At 38.3% G+C, this 19,536-nt stretch overlaps 1 protein-coding gene and 1 long non-coding RNA gene across 3 annotated transcripts in view; one reads left to right on the top strand and one right to left on the bottom strand.

The window, feature by feature from the left end:
• MIB1 (MIB E3 ubiquitin protein ligase 1) overlaps window positions 1–19,536 on the top strand; it is a 141,318-nt gene that overhangs the window by 22,932 nt on the left and 98,850 nt on the right. For both annotated transcript variants that reach the window (XM_070629701.1, XM_070629702.1), the window contains exons 4-7: window positions 7,894–7,998; window positions 10,948–11,014; window positions 12,348–12,552; window positions 18,293–18,476. In XM_070629701.1, the coding sequence (XP_070485802.1) occupies window positions 7,894–7,998; window positions 10,948–11,014; window positions 12,348–12,552; window positions 18,293–18,476 (561 nt within the window). The remainder of the gene's footprint in view (window positions 1–7,893; window positions 7,999–10,947; window positions 11,015–12,347; window positions 12,553–18,292; window positions 18,477–19,536) is intronic.
• Window positions 11,460–18,416, bottom strand: LOC139084820 (uncharacterized). The gene is made up of 3 exons (XR_011542601.1): window positions 18,262–18,416; window positions 15,844–16,020; window positions 11,460–14,604 (listed from the first exon to the last, which is right to left on the bottom strand). It is a non-coding gene; the product is annotated as an uncharacterized lncRNA (long non-coding RNA).

Raw genomic sequence — 19,536 nt, 5'->3', positions numbered from 1 at the left:
CATTTTTGTGGCTTTTCTGGTTTTCCTCCTGTAGTTGATTTCTAGTTTCATACCTTTGTGGTCAGAAAAGATGCATGGTGTTATTTTGATCTTCTTAAATTTATTGAGACTTGTTTTGTGGAGTAATATGTAATCAATTCTGGAGAATGTTCCATGTGCATTTGAAAAGAATGTGTATTCTGTGGTTTTTGGATGGAATGTTCTGTATATATCTGCTAAGTCCATCTGGTCTAATGTGTCCTTTAAGGCCAGTGTTTCCTTATTGATCTTCTGTTTGGATGATCTATCCATTGGTGTAAGTGGAGTGTTAAAGTCCCCCACTATTATTGTGTTACTGTCTATTTCTCCTCTTATGTCTGTTAATAATTGCTTTATATATTTAGGTGCTTCTATGTTGGGTGCATAGATATTTATAGGTGTTATATTTTCTTGTTGGGTTGTTCCCTTTATCATTATGTAGTGCCATCTTTGTCTCAATAATTATTGCAGTTTTTGTTTTAAAGTCTGTTTTGTCTGATACAAGTATTGCTACCCCCTCTTTCTTTTCTTTGCCATTTGCATGGAATATCTTTTTCCATCCTTTCACTTTCAGTGTGTGAGTGTCTTTAGGTCTGAAGTGTGTCTCTTGTATGCAGCGTATACATGGGTCCTGTTTTGTTATCCAGTTGGCCACCCTGTGGCCTTTGATTGGAGCATTTAGTCCATTGACATTTAAAGTAGCTATTGATAAATATATATTTATTGCCATTTTGTTACTTTTTTTTTTCTGGGTGTTTTAGTAGCTCGTCTCTGTTCCTTTCTTTTTCTCTTGTTCTCTTCCCTTGTGGTTTGATGGCTTTCTTTAGTAGTATGTTTGATTTCTTTTGTCTTACTTTTTTGCTTACTTATTATATGTTTCTGATTTGTGATTACCATGAGGATCCTATATAAATTCTATGTATATAACAGTGTGTATCAAGTTGATAGACTCTTTAGCTTGACCTCTTTCTAAAAGCTCTACTTTTTCACTCCCTTCCCACATTTTATGTTTTTGAAATCATAGTCTCTTGTTTAGTGTGTGTCTATCTATTCCCCACTTATCAATCAAATAGGTGATTTTGGTACATTTGTCTTTTAACCTTCATCTTATCTTCACAGGTAGTTGATCTGCTACCTTTACTATATTTTTACCTTTACAAATGATTTTATTGCCTGGTTTTTTTTTTTTTTTTGCCAATTTTTTTAATCTCTATTTGTGGTCATTGCTTTCCCGCTTAAATAAGTCCCTTCAGCATTTTTTGTAGAACTGGTTTCTTGGAGATAAACTCCTTTAATTTTTGCTTGTCTGGGAAGCTCTTTATCTCTCTTGCCATTCTGAACGATAGCCTTGATGGATAGAGTATTATTGGCTGTAGGTTTTTTCCTTTTAGTACTTTAAATACCTCATGCCATTCTGTTCTCACCTGTAGGGTCTCATCTGAGAAGTCTGCTGATAGCCTTATAGGCTTCCCTTTATATGTCACTTGTGGCCTTTCTCTTGCTGCTTTTAGAATTCTCTCTTCATCTTTAATTTTGGACATTTTAATTATAATGTGTCTTGGTGTGGGCCTCTTTGGGCTTCTCTTGTTTGGAGCTCTCTGTGCTTCATGAACTTGGAGGTCTGTTTCCTTCCTTAGGTTAGGAAAATTTTCAGCTATTATTTCTTCAAATAAATTTTCTGTCCCTTTCTCTTTTTCTTCTCCTTCTGGGACACCTATAATCTGAATGTTAGCATGCTTGATATTGTCCCAGAGTTCCCTTAGACTGTTCTCATTCTGTCTAATTCTTTGTTCTGCTTGGGTGATTTCCTCTAGTCTTTCATCTAGCTCGCTGATCCATTCTTCTGCATCCTCTACTGTTATTGAGTCCCTCTAGTGAATTTTTCATTTCCAGTATTGTATTCTTCATTTCTGATTGGTTCTTTTTTATATTTTCTAGTTCTTTGCTGATGAGCTCACTGTGTTCATCCAGTCTTCTCCCAATATCTGTGAGCATCCTTATGAGATTTTGTTTGAACTCTTTGTCGAGTGGTCACTTATTTCTGTTTCATTTAGTCCTTTTTCTGGAGTTTTGTCCTGTTGCCTTGCTTGGAAAGTATTCCTTTGTCTCCTCATCATGCCTCTTTCTTTGTGCTTATTTCCATGTATTAGGTGAGTCAGCTATGTCTCCTGAGCTTGGAGAAGTGGCCTTATGTATGAGACGCCTTATGAGGCCCAGCAGTGTTCTTCCCTCTTGTCGCCAGTCCAAATGATGCAGGAGTGACCCTTTCATGGGCTACTTGTGTCTTTCTGCTGTGGCAGGGTTACTCTTACTGCTGGTACCCAGGGAGTCTAGTCTTTCCTTCCCTGGTCAGCTGTTTGTAAATCTGGTTTGGGGAGCCTCAGCACTGTTGGCTACAAAGTCTATCAGCATGCTCCCGTTGCAGTTTTCCTCTTAATTGGGTTGGTACCCAGTGTAGCGGGTTGCTAGACTCTGGGGCTTACAGTTGGTATAGGCCTCAGGCCTACAAGGCTGTTGTCAGTTCTCTTAGGAGTGCAGCGGAGTGGGGCTAGTCCTAGGCAGGGAGCACTCAATTATTTTAGGCTTTGGAAGGTGGGGCTGATCCTTTTTATGGCTGTTTATGAAGCTCAGGTCTTCTGCCGCTAATAAGCCTCATCCCCCCACAGGGCCACACACACCGTCAACACAGTCCTGGTCTGTGCACACTTCCCAACCCCCTGGAGCATACCCTGACACCACACTGCAGAGGCCCCCACCTCTCCACCAATGCCCCCTCACTTCACCTGGTCCTCACACAGGCCCTGCCCCACAGAGGCGACATGCTCACCTACCTGTAGAGGATCAAGGCACCCAGTCAATGCAGGCCGGAAAAGTAGCCTGAGTCCTTGCTGTTGGGTGGCGCTGGTCCCTAGGGCAGGCTGCCTGCCCTGGCTGAAGTGGATTAAATTTGTGCTCTTGTGGGTGTGGCAGACCCCAGGCTAACAGGCCAAGGGCAGAATCTCAGTGGCATCCACCGGGGTCTGTGTTAGCACTCCTTGACCAGGTCAGAACAATGGCCCCCACCAATGTCTCAGTCTCTGGAGAGGTCCCTCCTCTCACCAAGGTGCCCCCAGAGCCCACCAGGTGAGTCTCTTTGCACCAAAGGACTGTCAGCCTTCTCTCTGGTGATTTTAGGTTGCTGAGGTGAGTGAGTTTGTGTGTGAGCCCTTTAAGACCAGGGTCTTTTCAGCTTTCATCCAATAGCTTTTCTGGGGGTTTCCTTGCTGTAGTTAATAGCCAGGGAAGCCACACAGTAAGACCCTCATCTCACTTGGGCTGAGTCTGAAGGATGCTTATAGCAGTGTCGGCCCCCGCTCTGGACCTCACTCCTCCAGGGAGGGCTGTGTACCTTAGGCTGGTTCCCGCCTGGTCAGCTGAGAATCTCTGCTGCTCCCAAAGGTGGCTTTTTTCCTCTCCAGCAGGAGTTACTGCCTCTTCCGCCTTAGTCAGGACTGTCCCTTGTTGTGGGGGTTCTTTTTATCCAGTTTTCAGTTTTCTATCCAGGGTAATTTTTCCAAAAGTAGTTGTAACCTGGTTGTGTTCATGGGAGGAGATGAGCTCAGTGTCTGCCTACGCTGCCATCTTGATGAGATCTCTGCTATGGATTTTTTGCTTCTGGGCTTACCATGGTCCACCTCAAAATTTCAGGAGTAGGTCGAAGCAGAATATTGTGTGGAGTGAGATGAGAGACCTCAGGCTCATCTAGATGGCAGAGAATGGGGGATGGAGGCAAGAACGGGACCTTCATCATCACCTAGTCCGTAAGCCAAGTACACTTGAGAATTTGGGTCACACTCACTTAGGCATTGTGTCCTCAGGTCAATCAAATGGTACAATGACAGTATGGATCTTGGTGAGAAGATAGCCTTCAACCAAGTCTGGCCTGTGAATCACGTGGCTGCTATTTGGACAGATCACCCTTGATCACCCTTTGTGCCCTGCTCTCACCCTGGGAGCTCCCTTTGATGGATGCCTTTGCCTCTTTCCTGGCTAGATCTCATATTTTCTGTGTTTCCTTACGTTGTCTTACTTAGCTTGCTCTTTCCTTTGGTAGAGTACACATTCTAGTAACTTCTTTTGAAAGAGTGCACGAGAAGTAAATTTTTAATACTTTCGTTCTAAAAATCTTTGTAACTTTGTCTTCTTCCCCACAGTTAATTATATGGCTAGAGGGTTGGAAATTATTATTTTCATCAGCTTTTGAAGGCAGTTGCTGTTAAATTCTGAAGCCATGTAAATGGAACTTTCTGGGATTTTGTTATATTTGCACTTTTAGGGGATAAAAAGGTATTCTTGAGGCTTTGGTTGATCAGTATTACATTTTTGGTTTGTTACGATTTTTTACACGTTACATTTTAAGAACAGAACGAGAAAATAAATGAAACTCTCTTGCACATGTGTCTGTGAGTGAGGGAACTTAACATGATAATACATCTTTAGGGTATCATTGTTTAAGCACATATTTAAGATCAAATGTAAGTTTGATCGTCTGTGTTTGTCGTGTGAACGGAGAGTTTGTAAGTCCCCGTTTTTCCTTCAGTGCTGGCTGCTCTGTCCCAATCCCCTGGTATAACCCACGTGAATAATGTGTAGTGTGTTCTTTTCTTTTTTTTTTTTCCTGAGGTTTAGGATCCCTACCCAACCCCCATTACTACATGTGTTGAACTGTGTGGCTAGTACGAGCTGTATTATGCGGTATGTACCAACCCAGGCTAATGTTGCAGTACTGATGCAGTCTGTGGCCCACCACATGCCAACATGAACCATGATTTGCATGGTGATAACAGTGTTCAGAGACAAAAATAAACGTGTCAGCTGTAGACTCTGGCCAACGTGACGTAAAGACATCGTGGAAGTGTGTAGTGTATTCCTACAGGGTTTCTTAAGTACCATTACCTATGTTAGTATTTTAAGACTGTTTTTGATTTTACAAATGCTTTTGAATGTATCTCAGTTAAGTGTCTCGTGTAGGTACATTAGATATGTTTTCTAGTAACACCAGAGTAGAGAGATTACTGTAACAAATTCCCATGCACCCACCCAACTTAAAAAATTATCAGCATTTTAAGAAAATGTCATTTGGGGCTGGCCCGGTGGCACAGCGGTTAAGTGCACACATTCCACTTCCATGGCCCAGTGCTTAAGTGTGCGTGTTCTGCTTCATCGGCCCGGGGTTCCCTGGTTCGGATCCCGGGTGCGGACATGGCACTGCTTGGCAAGCCATGCGGTGGTAGGCGTCCCACATATAAAGTAGAGGAATATGGGCCTGGATGTCTTCCTCAGTCTTCCTCAGCAAGAAGAGGAGGATTGGCGGCAGATGTTAACTCAGGGCTAATCTTCCTCAAAATAAAAAAAGTCATTTATTTGTTGAAGAAACCAGGTTCTTTTGATTTGGCCAGTTGATATTTTTGCTGAGGAGGATTAGCCCTGAACTAACGTCTGTGCCAGTCTTCCTCTACTTTATATGTGGGATGCCTCCACAGTACGGCTGAGGATTGCTATCAGTCCGTGCCAGGGATCCCAACCCATGAACTCAGGCCGCCGAAGCAGAGCACGCCAAACTTAACCACCATGCCACGGGGCTGGCCCCTGGCCCGTTGATTCTTTATGGTATTCCTGAACTTGGGCCTCTAGCCCTTGTATTTCTTATACACTAGTTGTTAAATGTAGAGACTTGATTAGATTGAGGTTCAGTTTTGTTTTGGCAAGCATACGTAAGTGGTGCTGCATATTTTTTATTGCATCACGCACATCAAGAGCCACATAAAATCTGATTTGATTAGCCTACTATTAGTGATGTGAAAATTGATCAGTAGATGCAGGTATTGTCAATTTGATCCTTTATGGAGTTTCTCAGCAACCTTTTACCTAATGGTTTTAGCAGCCATTCTGCATATATTTCTTAATCAGAATTGAAAGTATAAAATTAATGTAGTTATTTTCTTATGTCTTCCACTTTGTTTCCCCTTCACTAAGAAGTCAAATTATATTAACAAATGAAGGAATTTCATTTAGTGATTCAAAGCTTGACTAATGAACTTGCTTTTATCCAAAGTAATTTGAAATTTAGGGTGAAATTGATTTAAATAAAATGCGTGGTCTTTGTTTTTTAGTTAGTCAAATGTTTTTTTGTCCCTCTTTTAAAAATACAGACTTATTTAATCTAGCATTGCTTTTTTTAAAATATTTTTTTAATTTAAAAAATTTTTTTTGAGGAAGATTAGCCCTGAGCTAACATCTACTGCCAGTCCTCCCCTCTTTTTGCTGAGGAAGACTGGCCCAGAGCTAACATCCATGCCCATCTTCCTCTACTTTATATGTGGGATGCCTGCTATAGCATGGCTTGCCAAGCCATGTGTAGGTCCACACCTGGGATCTGAACTGGCGAACCCCGGGCTGCTGAAGCGGGATGTGCAAACTTAACTGCTGTGCCTCTGGGTCAGCCCCAAGCATTGTATTTTTTAAAACAAGTGAAGTAGGATCTGACTGTATTAGAATTAGAAGGAATTTTTTGCTCAAGATTGCATGTTTCACTTTAGAGTGTTAGAAACTGTTGCTTTGTCAGGTTATACAGTGGTTACTTGTAGAAATCATGAAGCAAAGCAAGGCGTGCTGGACTCTACATTCAGTTTGGTAGTGACCTATGTGGGGAGGCAGGAGGATGGAATTGATAAGGGGCACACAGGGGTCTTGAAAAATACTGGTAATATTTTTTTTCTTACGCTGGTTTCCTTTCATTTTTTATTCTTTAAGGTTTACGTATGTTATTTTTTATAATATATAATTTATTTCAATTAAGAAGAATAAATGGACTCATTTGCTAACAACTTGAAATATTTCTCAAATGTTTGATTAAATCTTAACTATAAAACCTTTTTATCTCTACAAAAGCACCATAAAGTACGTAGCTTACAAAACTTTCTTTATTACAAGGTAAACATGGAAGGTTCATCATATCTTATTTGAAATAATTGTCTGTTTTTAAGGTCATGCCTTAAAAATTATGTTTAGCATCAGTCTGGCATTCTAAGTAACTATGAAGGGTGGCTGATTATAGGTGTCATGATGGGGAATAGTAATGAGTTCCATATGTGCCACTTTCCCTTTGTAGCCGTAAACTAGTTTACTTGAGAATACCCAGGTTTAGTGCTTGTTGTGTGTTATTTTTGTGAAGTTTATTCTTGGCCTTTATACAATAGCAACCCTGGTGTTTTTTTTTTTTTTTTCTTAAATATCAAATGAGCTTACGAATAAGTCTGGAGGCACATAGGGCCTACAGATTGTGTTTGGGTTTCTGTTGTAAGTGTAGTGTTTTAGCTTAGGATGGTCTGCTCTTTTGGGGCAGCTAAGGGATACTGCTAGAGGAGCAAAGTCACTCAAGTCTTCTTTGAACACTGCTGTTGAGGTTTGTGCTTCTCAGCTTTTAGCTATCAGAGAGCAGATTTATCTTGAATCATTTTGGGTATTTGGTTAAAGATTTAAGATTTTGTATCACGTAATGGATTTAAAAGAATACACTTTTCTTTAAAGGAACCCTTTGAGAGTAAAGATTTAAAGTTTCATATTGAAGTGTTTATTTTATGATAGTCTATTAATGTAATTACTAAGGCTCCCAATTTAAAATTTCTACAGTGGTTTTAGAAATTACCTTATAATTCTGGAGAAATGTCTCTGTAAGTCATTATATGTTAGAAGTGACATATTTGGCAAATAAGTATTTTTAATCATCGTATTACACATGATCGTAGCTGAAGTGATTTTTAAGATTTAAATATAATAGAACTAACCTCTCCTCTCTCTCTTCTAAAAAATTATTTTCTCCAAAAATTCCCTCAGGTAACAGAAATTCAGGACTGGAGTGCATCGAGCCCGCATAGTGCAGCGTATGTTCTCTGGGATAATGGTGCTAAGAATCTTTACAGAGTTGGCTTTGAGGGCATGGTAAGTAGTAAGAACCACAAAAGGTGAAAATATTGGATGGATGAAAAAAGAGAAATAACAGTAGATCTTAATCTTTTTTAATTTTTTTTCTTTTGTCATCTCCTTTTGTCTCAGGGTACAGCTATCTGAATCATGGATATGCAATAGGAGGGAAAATCTGTAAAGTGCAAATTGAATAAACTTTACGTTTTTACTACGTTTCTTTAAACTTATTTAATGGTAAATATGATTTTGCCCTCAGTTAATGTTTGAGTAACTTACTATACATTGATTACTACATTGATTGTGTAGAGCTGATCCCCTATAAATGGAAGTCGGGAGTTTATTTACCAAAATCTATCAAAAAGATTTAGAATCATCTCTAAGGCTGCTGCTTGGCATGGACATTGAGAATGGTATTATAATAAGATTTTTTATGGTATGTTTGTATTCTAGGCTCTGGTAGCTGATAAAAGTATAAATTACAATAAGTGTTGAAATTACTTTTTAAGGAGATTTTTTTCCCCTGTATTTTTAAAGTGTAGAGTTGATAATTGAAAAGGATTATCCTAGAAACACTTTGAGTTACTTAAGCGTTTAGGAAAATAATGGTGCTTTATTCAATGGATTGCCCTGTTTCTGCACTTCATGGATCATTGTTCAAATGTTGACCTCAGCTATTTAATTTATAGAATATAATTAAATATTATATCAATGCCAGAATGTTAATGTGTTTTACATCCTTTCCATCTTGAATATATTCCTCATTCAAAGAATTCTTTAAATTTAATTTTTTTCAGCTATTTTATGCCCCTCATTAGGAGAGGAAAAAAATACCCCACTGTCCCTTTGCTTTAATTTCTTCCATTTATATGTAAAGCCAGGCATGTGAATCTAAACAAATACTTTACTTGCCAACTTTTATAATTGTGTATAGCGTTGGTTATCAGTTTTTTGTTATTATCTTTGTGCCTCTCCCTGTTTTTAAATTGTGGATTCTTGAGGGTTCCAACTGATTATTAACTTTGTTCAAGTGCCTTAGTGCTTTATGTGCCCAGGTGCTTACTGACTAGTATATATAGAAATTGATCCCGTTCTTTTCTTTTTGTTTTTTGATGGCTGAGTAGTACTCCTCTATATGGTTATGCCATTATTTATTTAATGAGATTTCTGTTGATGGGTATCTGGGTTGGGTTTTTTATTTTTTCAGTTGTTGCAAGCACTGTTTCAGTAAGCATTTTTCTGCATGTGTCTACACATTTACAGGTGTGTTTCCTTAGGACAGATTCCTAGAAGTGGAATTTCTGGGTTAACGTATCACATTAAAACAGTTTGACCCATGTGTCTCTTTGGCTAGGAGTGAACTAAATGTAGTGCTCTGGTGGCGAAGAATGCTGTAGAAGAGTTGGGTTCTGTGTGTGTGTGTGTGTGTGTGTGTCAGGTACTACTAGGCACTTTTAAGTAAATATACTTCTAAATTTTCACAGTAAACCTCAAGGTTGCTCTTCTAAGTTCATATTCTTTGTACTTTGCATTATACCACAACTGCCTCCCCATTCAGATACTTAAATAATAATTGGTTTCCTTATAAAAGCTAAGTGGGAAGGAACTTGAGTTAACCAAGTTATGGTGAAGTAAGGATTCAAGTTGATGTAAATAAGAAAATTGACAAGGAATCAAATAACGGATTTGTTTCTATCCTTTTCTACTTTATAGTGGTTTAGTTTTGGATAATTTCCTTCATAAAATGAGTTAATACTTGCCTTGTATATTTCATAGATTCGAAAGATCAGATAAGTTGAACTCTTTTTTGTTAAAAGTATCTTTAAAATGGGATGTTTTATGTACATTTTAAATACCAGGTATTTGTTACAGTCCTTTTATTTTTAACATGTGTTTCTGAAAATATTATAATGGTAAAGATCTAGGCATTTTAATTTTTTCTTTTCTTTGTCTTTTTTTTTTTGAGGAAGGTTAGCCCTGAGCTAACATCCACTGCCAATCTTCCTCTTTTTTGCTGAGGAAGAGCGGCCCTGAGCTAACATCTGTGCCCATCTTCCTCTGCTCTATATGTGGGACACCTGCCACAGCGTAGCTTGATAAGTAGTGTGTAAATTCACTCCCAGGATCCAAGCTGACGAACCCCAGGCCGCCGAATCGGAGCATGTGAACTTAATGCTATGCTACCAGGCTGGCCCCTAAGCATTTTAATTTTTTGTCTTTCATTTTTTTTGATGAGGAAGATTGGCTCTGAGCTAACATCTGTTGTCAATTGTCCTCTTTTTGCTTGAGGAAGATTGGCCCTCACCTAACATCTGTGCCGTGGCAGGGCTTGATGAGTGGTGTAGGTCTGTGCTCAGGATCTGAACCTGCAAGCCTGGGCTGCCAAAGTGGAGCGCGCTGAACTTAACCACGACGCCACTGGGCTGATCCCTAGGCATTTTAATTTTGAACTTTAAAAGAAAGCTAAAGGTAAAGTATGACCTGTCTGAAGATCAAGTATATAGTTTGTTTTTTTTTCTTTTCTTTTTTTTTTAAAACTTGGCACCTGAGCTAACATCTGTTGCCAATCTTCCTTTTTTTTTTTTTTCCCCTTCTTCTTCTCCCCAAAGTGCCCCCAGTACATAGTTGTGTATTCTAGTTGTAGGTCTGTCTAGTTCTGCTATGTGGGACACCACCTCAGCATGGCTTGATGAGCGATGCCATGTCCGTGCCCAGGATCCAGTTTGGTGAAACCCTGGGCCGCTGAAGTGGAGCATGTGAACTTAACTGCTCGGCCACAGGGCTGGCCCTAAGTATATAGTTTTTCATGGGTGCTTTTCCAAGCAATGTTTAATCTGACTCTTAACCCAGAACTACTCTTGACTTCTGCTGAGGGTATGTTCTGATTGAACATTTGCTTATTTAAGGTATTGACCCATTCTTGAAGTTTTCAAGAGTGATTTTTCTGGTTTCTTTTCTTTTTCTTAGTCTGATCTGAAGTGTGTCCAGGATGCCAAAGGAGGTTCTTTCTACAGAGATCACTGCCCTGTGCTAGGTGAGTTAGCAGACTAGAGAAAATTACTGAGTAATAGCTCAGAGTTCATGGAATCAGAAAAATGTTTAAATTGGACTTAAAAAAAAATTAGTTACCATTAAAGCTGTTTAAAGAGATAATTTTCTGGTTTTATTTTGGTTTTAAAGCATTTCTTCTTTTTCAATGATTTATTTAGATTCTGAAAGAATTGTCATGTCTTGAGAATTGATAGGCCATTTATATGTCATCATATATTTGAAACGTTTGTCTTTCATAAATTTATATTGTTGAAAAATTTAAAGTATCAATATTATATATCTTACACTACTGAGAATAGGATCCGAGAATTTAATGCTTATGAATTCCTTAGAATTTTTGTAAAATTGCCTTCTTAATACAAGAACAGCTCCAAGATTAAGGTAATATAATAAATATAATTTCATGTATCATTAAAAAAAAGAACAAGAAAACCAAAACTACCTTTATTTTATAGATTCTTTGTTGTTGCCATGGTGAACATTTACCACATTCTTCTGCTCAAGCCTTTAGTCTCTGAATGCTTTCCTTTCTCATGTGAACTCTCTGTTCTTCTTTCCAAATCACTTGATTTGTCTTTTTGCTAAAAAGTGCTGTTTTCTTGCAACATACCTTAGTTTTCTTTTTTTAAAGGAGAGCATGGAAGAAATACTTAGGTTTTGATGAGGTCTTCCATTTCTCTTGCTTTCAGAAAATTTCCTTTTTGCGTCTTGCCTTCACAAGAAAAGTGTAGAGTTAACATACACATTCTGGATCCCTCAGTGTAGTGTTTTATGATGAGGAATCCTTTTTCCCAGAACCAGCTTTGAAAATAATCTAGGGAATGGGCTTTGAAATATTTAAAAATGCTCTTTAGGTAAAAATCCGAAGAACCATTTGGTAAAAAATAGTACTAAGTGCTTCAAAGACAAAAATAATTCTAGGGTTCTGTGTTGTATTCTCTAGTTAGTTATCATGGCTCTGATGCAGTGATAGTCAACAAGTCATCCAGGCAGAAAAGTAAATGTTTCCACCACCCAGAACTGTGTGTTCTGATACAGCGTTACATAATCTTTTAAAGGTTCTACTCCTGTTCATTTGTTGTTATAAATCATCGCGTTATTTCAATTTTTGAGTCTGATGTTTGTTTTGGTCTGTTTTGTTTTTTTAAAGCTCTCTAGTTCTAGAATCTGATACTTACAGTGTATTCTCAAAACATTTTAAGATTAGGTAGGTGGTAACTAAAATATCTAGAGCTCGTTCTTGTTTAAAAATAATGCAATTGCATGTTGTTGCTCTGATTTTCCTTTTTCTTTGTCAACTCTCTCTGCAATTACAGGTGAGCAGAATGGCAATAGGAATCCTGGTGGATTGCAGATTGGTGACCTGGTAAATATAGATCTTGACCTAGAAATTGTACAGTCTTTGCAGCATGGTCATGGAGGATGGACTGACGGCATGTTTGAGACTTTAACTACAACTGGAACTGTTTGTGGCATTGATGAAGACCATGACATTGTAGTACAGTATCCAAGTGGCAATAGGTTGGTGGTATTTCTTAATTTTCAGTAATGGCAAATAAAGTTAGTAGATAGACTCTAGAGCCTTAAAGAAAGCAAATAATGTGATATGACCAAAGTCTCCTTAAAGCTAGCTCTTAGTAGATAAAAATCCAGAATATGTTAGTGAGGTGGAGTGGAGCAAATGATAAGAAGAGTGTGTGTGTGTGTGTTGTATGTATGTGAATTTATATGAATATATTTATGATACAATTTTCTGTGCACTTTTTTTTCCTTCAGGGAGCAGAATATGTTGTATTAGTATTACATTCAAGTATAACTAAAAATTGTGTATTCATAATGGACCATATCAATCTACCCTGAATGAGAAGGATAAAATTAAAACTCCTGTGGTCCCTTTCTCCAGGGTTATCTCTTGGTAACACAGCTCTCCCTTGTCACAGACATGTATGCACCCAGTAATCCTTATCACTAACATAGAATTGCTTGTGTCTCCTCACTTCTGTACCTTTGCACATACCACTTTCTCCATGCGAAATACCCTTTCCTCCTTTTCTCCCTCTTTCTCTGGTTTAACTCCTCTGCATCTTATTTTGAGCTTATATTCTTGGGAACCTCTTCTCTCATCCTCCCTCTGCTGTACTTCTGTTTAGGTTTCCTATTTATTAAAATGATTATTTACTCTCTAGGTTGTGAGTTTCTTTGAGACTGGGTTGGTGCCTTTTATTTATTTGCACTTCAGGGCCAAAATATATCCAGTTTACTAGTATGTTTGCAATATTTTAAAGAAAAAGCAGTAGTTAAATTGAATAATTGTCAAAACTTTGTTACTGACATGTACATAAAGAAACTAACTCTCTGAGGTTCTTTAGGGGAGGGATTATATGTAGAATAAGAAAAATTAACATTAAGTTGCTTACCAAAGTATAGAATTGGCTCTAATTGTGTTCAAATCTTAAGGAGACACATGATCATATCAAGAGACAAAGAAAAAGCATTTGACAAAATCCAACACCCTTTCGTGATGAAAACACTAAATAAACTGGAAACAGAATGGAACTTTTCAGCCTGATAAAGGACATCTACCAAAAACCAACTGCTACTGTCATACTCAGTGGTGAAAGACAGTGCTTTTCCCCTAAGATCAGGAACAAGGCAAGAATGTCTGTTCTCCCCACTTCTTTGCAACACTGCCCTAGAGGGTCTAGCCAGGGCAATTAGACAAGAAAAAGAAATGAAAGGAAGAAGTTAAACCATCTCAGTCACAGGTGACATGATCTTGTGTGTAGAAAAACCCGGGGAGTTCACAGAAAAACTATTAGAACTAATAAATTCAGGAAAGTTGCAGGATACAAGATCAATACAGAAAAATGACTTGTATTTCTGTACACTAGCAATGAACAGTCTGTAAAGGAAATTAAAACAATTTTGTTACAGTAGTATCACAAAGAATAAAATACTTAAGAATAAATTTTGCCCAAGAAGTGCAGGACTTATGCACTCAAAACTGTAAAACATTGTTGAAGGAAATTAAAGAAGACCAAAATAAATCGAAAGATAGTTCGTGTTTATGGATCAGATGATTCAATATTCTTTAGATGGTGTGTTAGTTCCTAGGTTGCCATGACAAATGATCACGAACAAGGTGGCTTAAAACAACAGAAATTCATTGTTCCGCAATTCTGGAGGCACGAAAAGTTAGGGTGTCGGCAAGGTTGGTTCTTTCTTGAGGCTCTGAGGGAGAGTCCACTCTGTGCCTCTCTCCTCACTTCTGGGGGTTGCTGGCAGTCTTTGGTGTTCCTTGGCTTGTAGATGCATCACTCATTTCTTTGCCTCTGTCTTTCACATGGCCTTCTCCCCTGTGTGTCCCTGTGTCTTCACATGACTTTCTTCTTTGTTTTTTTCTGGGTACAGATTTTAGTTTCAGATGCATTCAAATCAATCTCTGATTAGTCAAGTTCAGACAGTCATAGGGAGGTCATTTGAGACTGAGAGCCACATAAACAATCTCCTAGCTCATTAGTTTATTTTCATCAACCCAACATTTGTAGCTTAACCATCCATGAGGAAGGAACCCTGAGGAGACATATAAGGAAGTTAATTGAGCTCATGGAAATTCTAAAATCTTTTACTAGAAAATGATCAAAAGCTGATTTCACATGACCTTCTTATAAAGATACCAGTCCTTGAATTTAGGGCCCACCCTAATCCATTATGATCTCTTTTTAACTTGATTACATCTGCAAAGACCCTATTTCTAAATATGGTCACATTCAGAGGTATTGGGGATTAGGATTTCAAAATATGTTTTTGAGTAATTTAACCTATAGCAGATGACAGTATTCCCCAAACTAATCAACAGATTCGTTGCAGTCCCTATCAAAATGTAGTACCTTTTTTACAGAACTTGGCAGACTGATCCGAAAATTCATGTGAAAATTCAAGGGACCCAGAATAGCCAAAATAATTTGAAAAAGAAGAACAAAGTTGGGGGACTCAGAGTTCCTGTTTTCAAGATTTACCACAATCAAGACAGTGTATTACTGATGGAAGAATAGACATGTAGTTGCTGGAATAGAGTTGAGAGTCCAGAAATAAGCTCTTGCATTTAAGGTCAGTTGGTTTTTGACAAGGGTCCAACACAGTTCAGTGGAGAAAGAATAGTTTTTTCAACAAATTGTGCGGACAGTATATACAAATATCGAATCATTATGTTGTATACCTGAAACTAATATAATGTTATATGTCAATTACAACTCAATTAAAAAATAAAGCTACAATTAATGGTGCTGAGTCAACTGATTATTAACATGCAAAAGAATGAAATTGGGTCCCTGCTATGCACCATATACAAATATTAAGACAAAATGAATCACAGACCAAAATGTGCAAGTTAAACCTACAAAATTCTTAGAACAAAGTGTAGACATAAATCTTTGTGACCTTGAACTAGACAGTGATTTCTTAGATATGACCCCCCAAAGCAGAAGCAACTAAAGAAAAAGTGAATAAATTGGACTTCATCAAAAGTAAAAAATTTTGTGTTTCAAAGGAAACTGTTAAGAAAGTGAAAAGACAGCCGATGGATTGGGAGAAAATATTTGCAAATCATATGTCTGAGTAAGGACTTGTATCTAGAATATATATAAAGAACTCTTAAAATTCATCAGTAAAAGGCAATCCAACTGAAAAATGGGCAAAGGATTAGCGTAGACATTTTTCTTAAAGAAGATCTAAGATCCCCAATAAGCTAGGGCAGCCATAACAAAATACCACAGACTGGGGGTCTTAAACAACAGAGATTTATTTTCTCACAGTTCTGGAGGCTGGAAGTCCAACACCAAGGTGCCGTCAGGGTTGGTTTCTGGTGAGATCTCTTCCTGGCTTGTAGACGGCTGCCTTCTCACTGTGTCCTCGCATGACCTTTTCTCTGTGCATGCTCAGAAAGAGACATCTCTGATGTCTCATCCTCTTCTTATGAGGTCACCAGTCCTGTCAGATTAGTGCCCCATCTTTACGACCTCATTTAACCTTAATTACCTCCTTAAAGGCCCTGTCTCCAAATACAGTCACATTAGGAGTTAGAGCTTCAATATGTAAATTTTGGAGGGAGACAGTTCATTCTATAACAGTCATGAAAAGATGCTTGACATTATTACTTATTAGGGAAATGCAATTCAAAACGATAATGAGATTCCATTTCACATACTAGAATGGCTAGAATAAAAAAGTCAGATTATTACAAGTGTTGTTGAAAGTGTAGAGAAATTAGAACCAAACCCTTGTACATTAAGGGTAGGAATGTGAAGTGGTCTAGATGCTTTAGAAAACCATTTGGTAGTTCTTCAAAATGTTAAATATATAATTACCATATGACCCAGCGTGTTCACTCATAGGTTTATACCCAAGAGAATTGAAAATGTGTCCGCCCAAAAAACCTGTACGTGAATGTTTGTAGAAGCATTATTCATGCATCAGCCAAAATATGGAAATAACCCAAATGTCTATCAACTCATGAATGGGTAAACAAAATGGATATATCCATATGATGGATCCATACTTTTTGACCATAAAAAGGAATGGCATATACTGACATATGCTGCAACATAGATAAATCTTCAAAACATTATCCTGAGTGAAAGAAGCCAGTCACAAAAGGTCACGTATTATGTGATCCTATTTATATAAAATGTCCAGAATAAGCAAATCCATAGAAACAGAAAGTATATTACTGGTTGTTAGGGGCTGAGGAGCGGGGTGAATGTGGAATGACTGCTAATTGCTATGGGCTATCTTTCTTTAGTGATGAAAATGAAATTAGATAGTGGTGCTTGGTTGTTAACTCTGAATATACTAAAACCCACTGAATTATACATTTTAAATGAGTGAATTGTATGGAATGTGAATTACATCTCAATAAAGCTGTTAATGCGAAGGGACAGATCTTTACATAACAAGTTCAGGTTAGCATGTACTAACATATTTTGTATTAAATATTATCTTGTTTGTTGTTTGGAAATGTTAGGTTAACACAAATTAGGATTATTACTTGCAGAAATGTTTTTTGACCAAAATTCTTCCTTGGGCAATAGTTTTAACAGTAATGTGACGTTTGAGTTATAGAAAATAATATTTTGGGGCCGGCCCTGTGGCCGAGTGGTTAAGTTTGTGTGCTCTGCTGCGGCAGCCCAGGGTTTCACCGGTTCGGATCCTTGGCGTGGACATGGCACCGCTCAGCAGGTCATGCTGAGGCGGCACCCCACATGCCACAGCTAGAAGGAACCACAACTAAAAATGTACAACTATGTACCGGGGGGCTTTGGGAGAAAAAGGAGAAATGAAATCTTAAAAAAAATAATAATATTTTTTTCTTTATTTATCCAACAAAAATTTATTAAGTACTTATCCAGTATTAGGCCCTATGATTAGAGCTAGGATTACAAAGAGAATTAAGACATGGTCCCCTGCTTTGAAGGGGTTTCTCTTTTAGTTTAGATAGATAAAACCAGAAAAAACTGTATTAAAATGTTGTATGTAATTGTGATAGGTAAGTATTCAGGGTATTCTGAAGGTACAAAAGAAGAGTGGTCATTTCAGCTGGGCAAATCAGAGAGAACTTCAGAGAGAAAATTACATTTGAAGTAAGTTTGAAAGATTGACTCAGTTTTTACCAGGGCAGGGAAGGAGGCAGAGGAAACAACTTGAGTAAATACTGCTGTATTCAGGCACTATAATAGGTCTAGTTAGTTTTTGGAATATTGGGAGTAAGGTGAAGGGCACTGTGATCGATAAGGCTGAAAAGGACTTTTTGTGTCTGATTTTTATTCTTAACTGGTCAGAAGTATTTCTTTCTCTTTGTGGTTCCTTTAGAAAGAAAAATTTACTTACATGATTACAGGAATTTAATAAGCAGATTTTTGTATGTTGGGACCTCTCAAAGTCTTTTAAATGTTAATGACCATTTGAATTAAGGAAGAGTGATACAATCAGTGTGTATTTCATAACAATTTTTTAAAACATGTAAGAGAATAAAACTAGACAGAAGCATATCCTACTAGGGTGGCGAGATTGTGGATCACTCTTTTCCCAAATTTATATAATAAAATTATAAAAAGAAATACAGATCATCGAGGATGTAGTCGCAAAGGAATGCTTTGCTCTTTTGATGTGTTATCAGGCTTTCCCCGTGCAGTGTGTAACTGAGAATGTTGTGCTGAAAGTCAGGAAACTTACCGTACATTTTGAGTTTGGCTTTGATCTTCAGGTGGACCTTCAATCCTGCCGTTCTCACAAAAGCAAACATCGTCCGAAGTGGGGATGCTGCTCAGGGTGCAGAGGGAGGCACCTCCCAGTTTCAAGTGGGTGATCTCGTACAAGTGTGTTACGATCTGGAAAGAATTAAACTTCTACAGCGAGGACATGGAGAATGGGCTGAAGCTATGCTCCCAGTGAGTATATATCAAATAGTTTTGGACTAAGAATTACACCATGCTTTTATAGTTTTAAAAAGTACTTTAATTTTAGAAAGTAAGTTAACATACTCTTGAGAATTGTACTCTTGGCAGCTAGGCATACTTATGCCTTTTATTTTCTAATTTATTTCAGTTAAATTAGTCTGGGAAAGTTCAAAAAGAGATATAGTTAATATTTTCTGATAAAGCTGTTAGTGGAAAAGGTAATGGGGTAAGGTAATGAAGGTAACGTAGGTAATGTAATGTACAGGCGCTTTCCTGGTACTTGACCCCAGAATGGGAGCCACATGCTTATATGTCACTAACAGTGCCGGCCCACTGCTGCTCTCCTCAGTTGGGGCCCTGCCCCTGTAAACCTCAGAATGTGGAAGGGCAATTCAGAATGTGTGCCTTCTAAGGTGGCTTTGTTCCCAAAGACCTACAGTTTAATTATTTATTCATTCAATACATTTTTAATCAAATGTTAAGCAACAATGAAAAAATTTGTTTGCCCTCTTTTCATCCATCCTTTTCTTTCTTCGTCTGTCCCTCTGTCCTTTTGTCTCATCCTGTTACTCCCCTCCTTGCCTTACCCTGTATCCCATTTCCTTCCACCTTGCTGTGTCCTATTCAGCCTTCCACTTTGCCCACTCCCGTCTCATCCAGTCCCAAATCCTGTCCCCCAAGTCCCATCCCGGTCAGTGCCTCCTTCCTGTCCCGTGTGCCTCCCCTCCCATCCCGCTTCGTATCCCATCCCCCCCGTGCTGTGTGGTCTCATCCCCCGTCCTGGCCAACACCTCCTTCTCTTCCTGTCCAGCCCCAGCTCATGCCCCGTTTAGCCCTCTGCCCCTCCCATCCTGTCCAGTCCGCCCTCCCTGTCCTTCCTGTTGTTCTGTTCCTCCATCAGTCCATCCTTCCTTCCTCAGCAGATATTTTAGCACAAACAATATGCATTTTAGGCTTTGGAGATGCAATAGTGAACAAAACAAAACAAAAAACCCTCTGTTGTTATGGTGCTTTCGTTCAAACACATTCCATAGTTTACAGGTACTGCTGA

The sequence above is a fragment of the Equus przewalskii genome, chromosome 7 (genome assembly GCF_037783145.1).
Source record: "Equus przewalskii isolate Varuska chromosome 7, EquPr2, whole genome shotgun sequence".
Lineage (NCBI taxonomy): Eukaryota > Metazoa > Chordata > Mammalia > Perissodactyla > Equidae > Equus > Equus przewalskii.
This window is presented reverse-complemented; position numbering and strand designations above follow the sequence as displayed.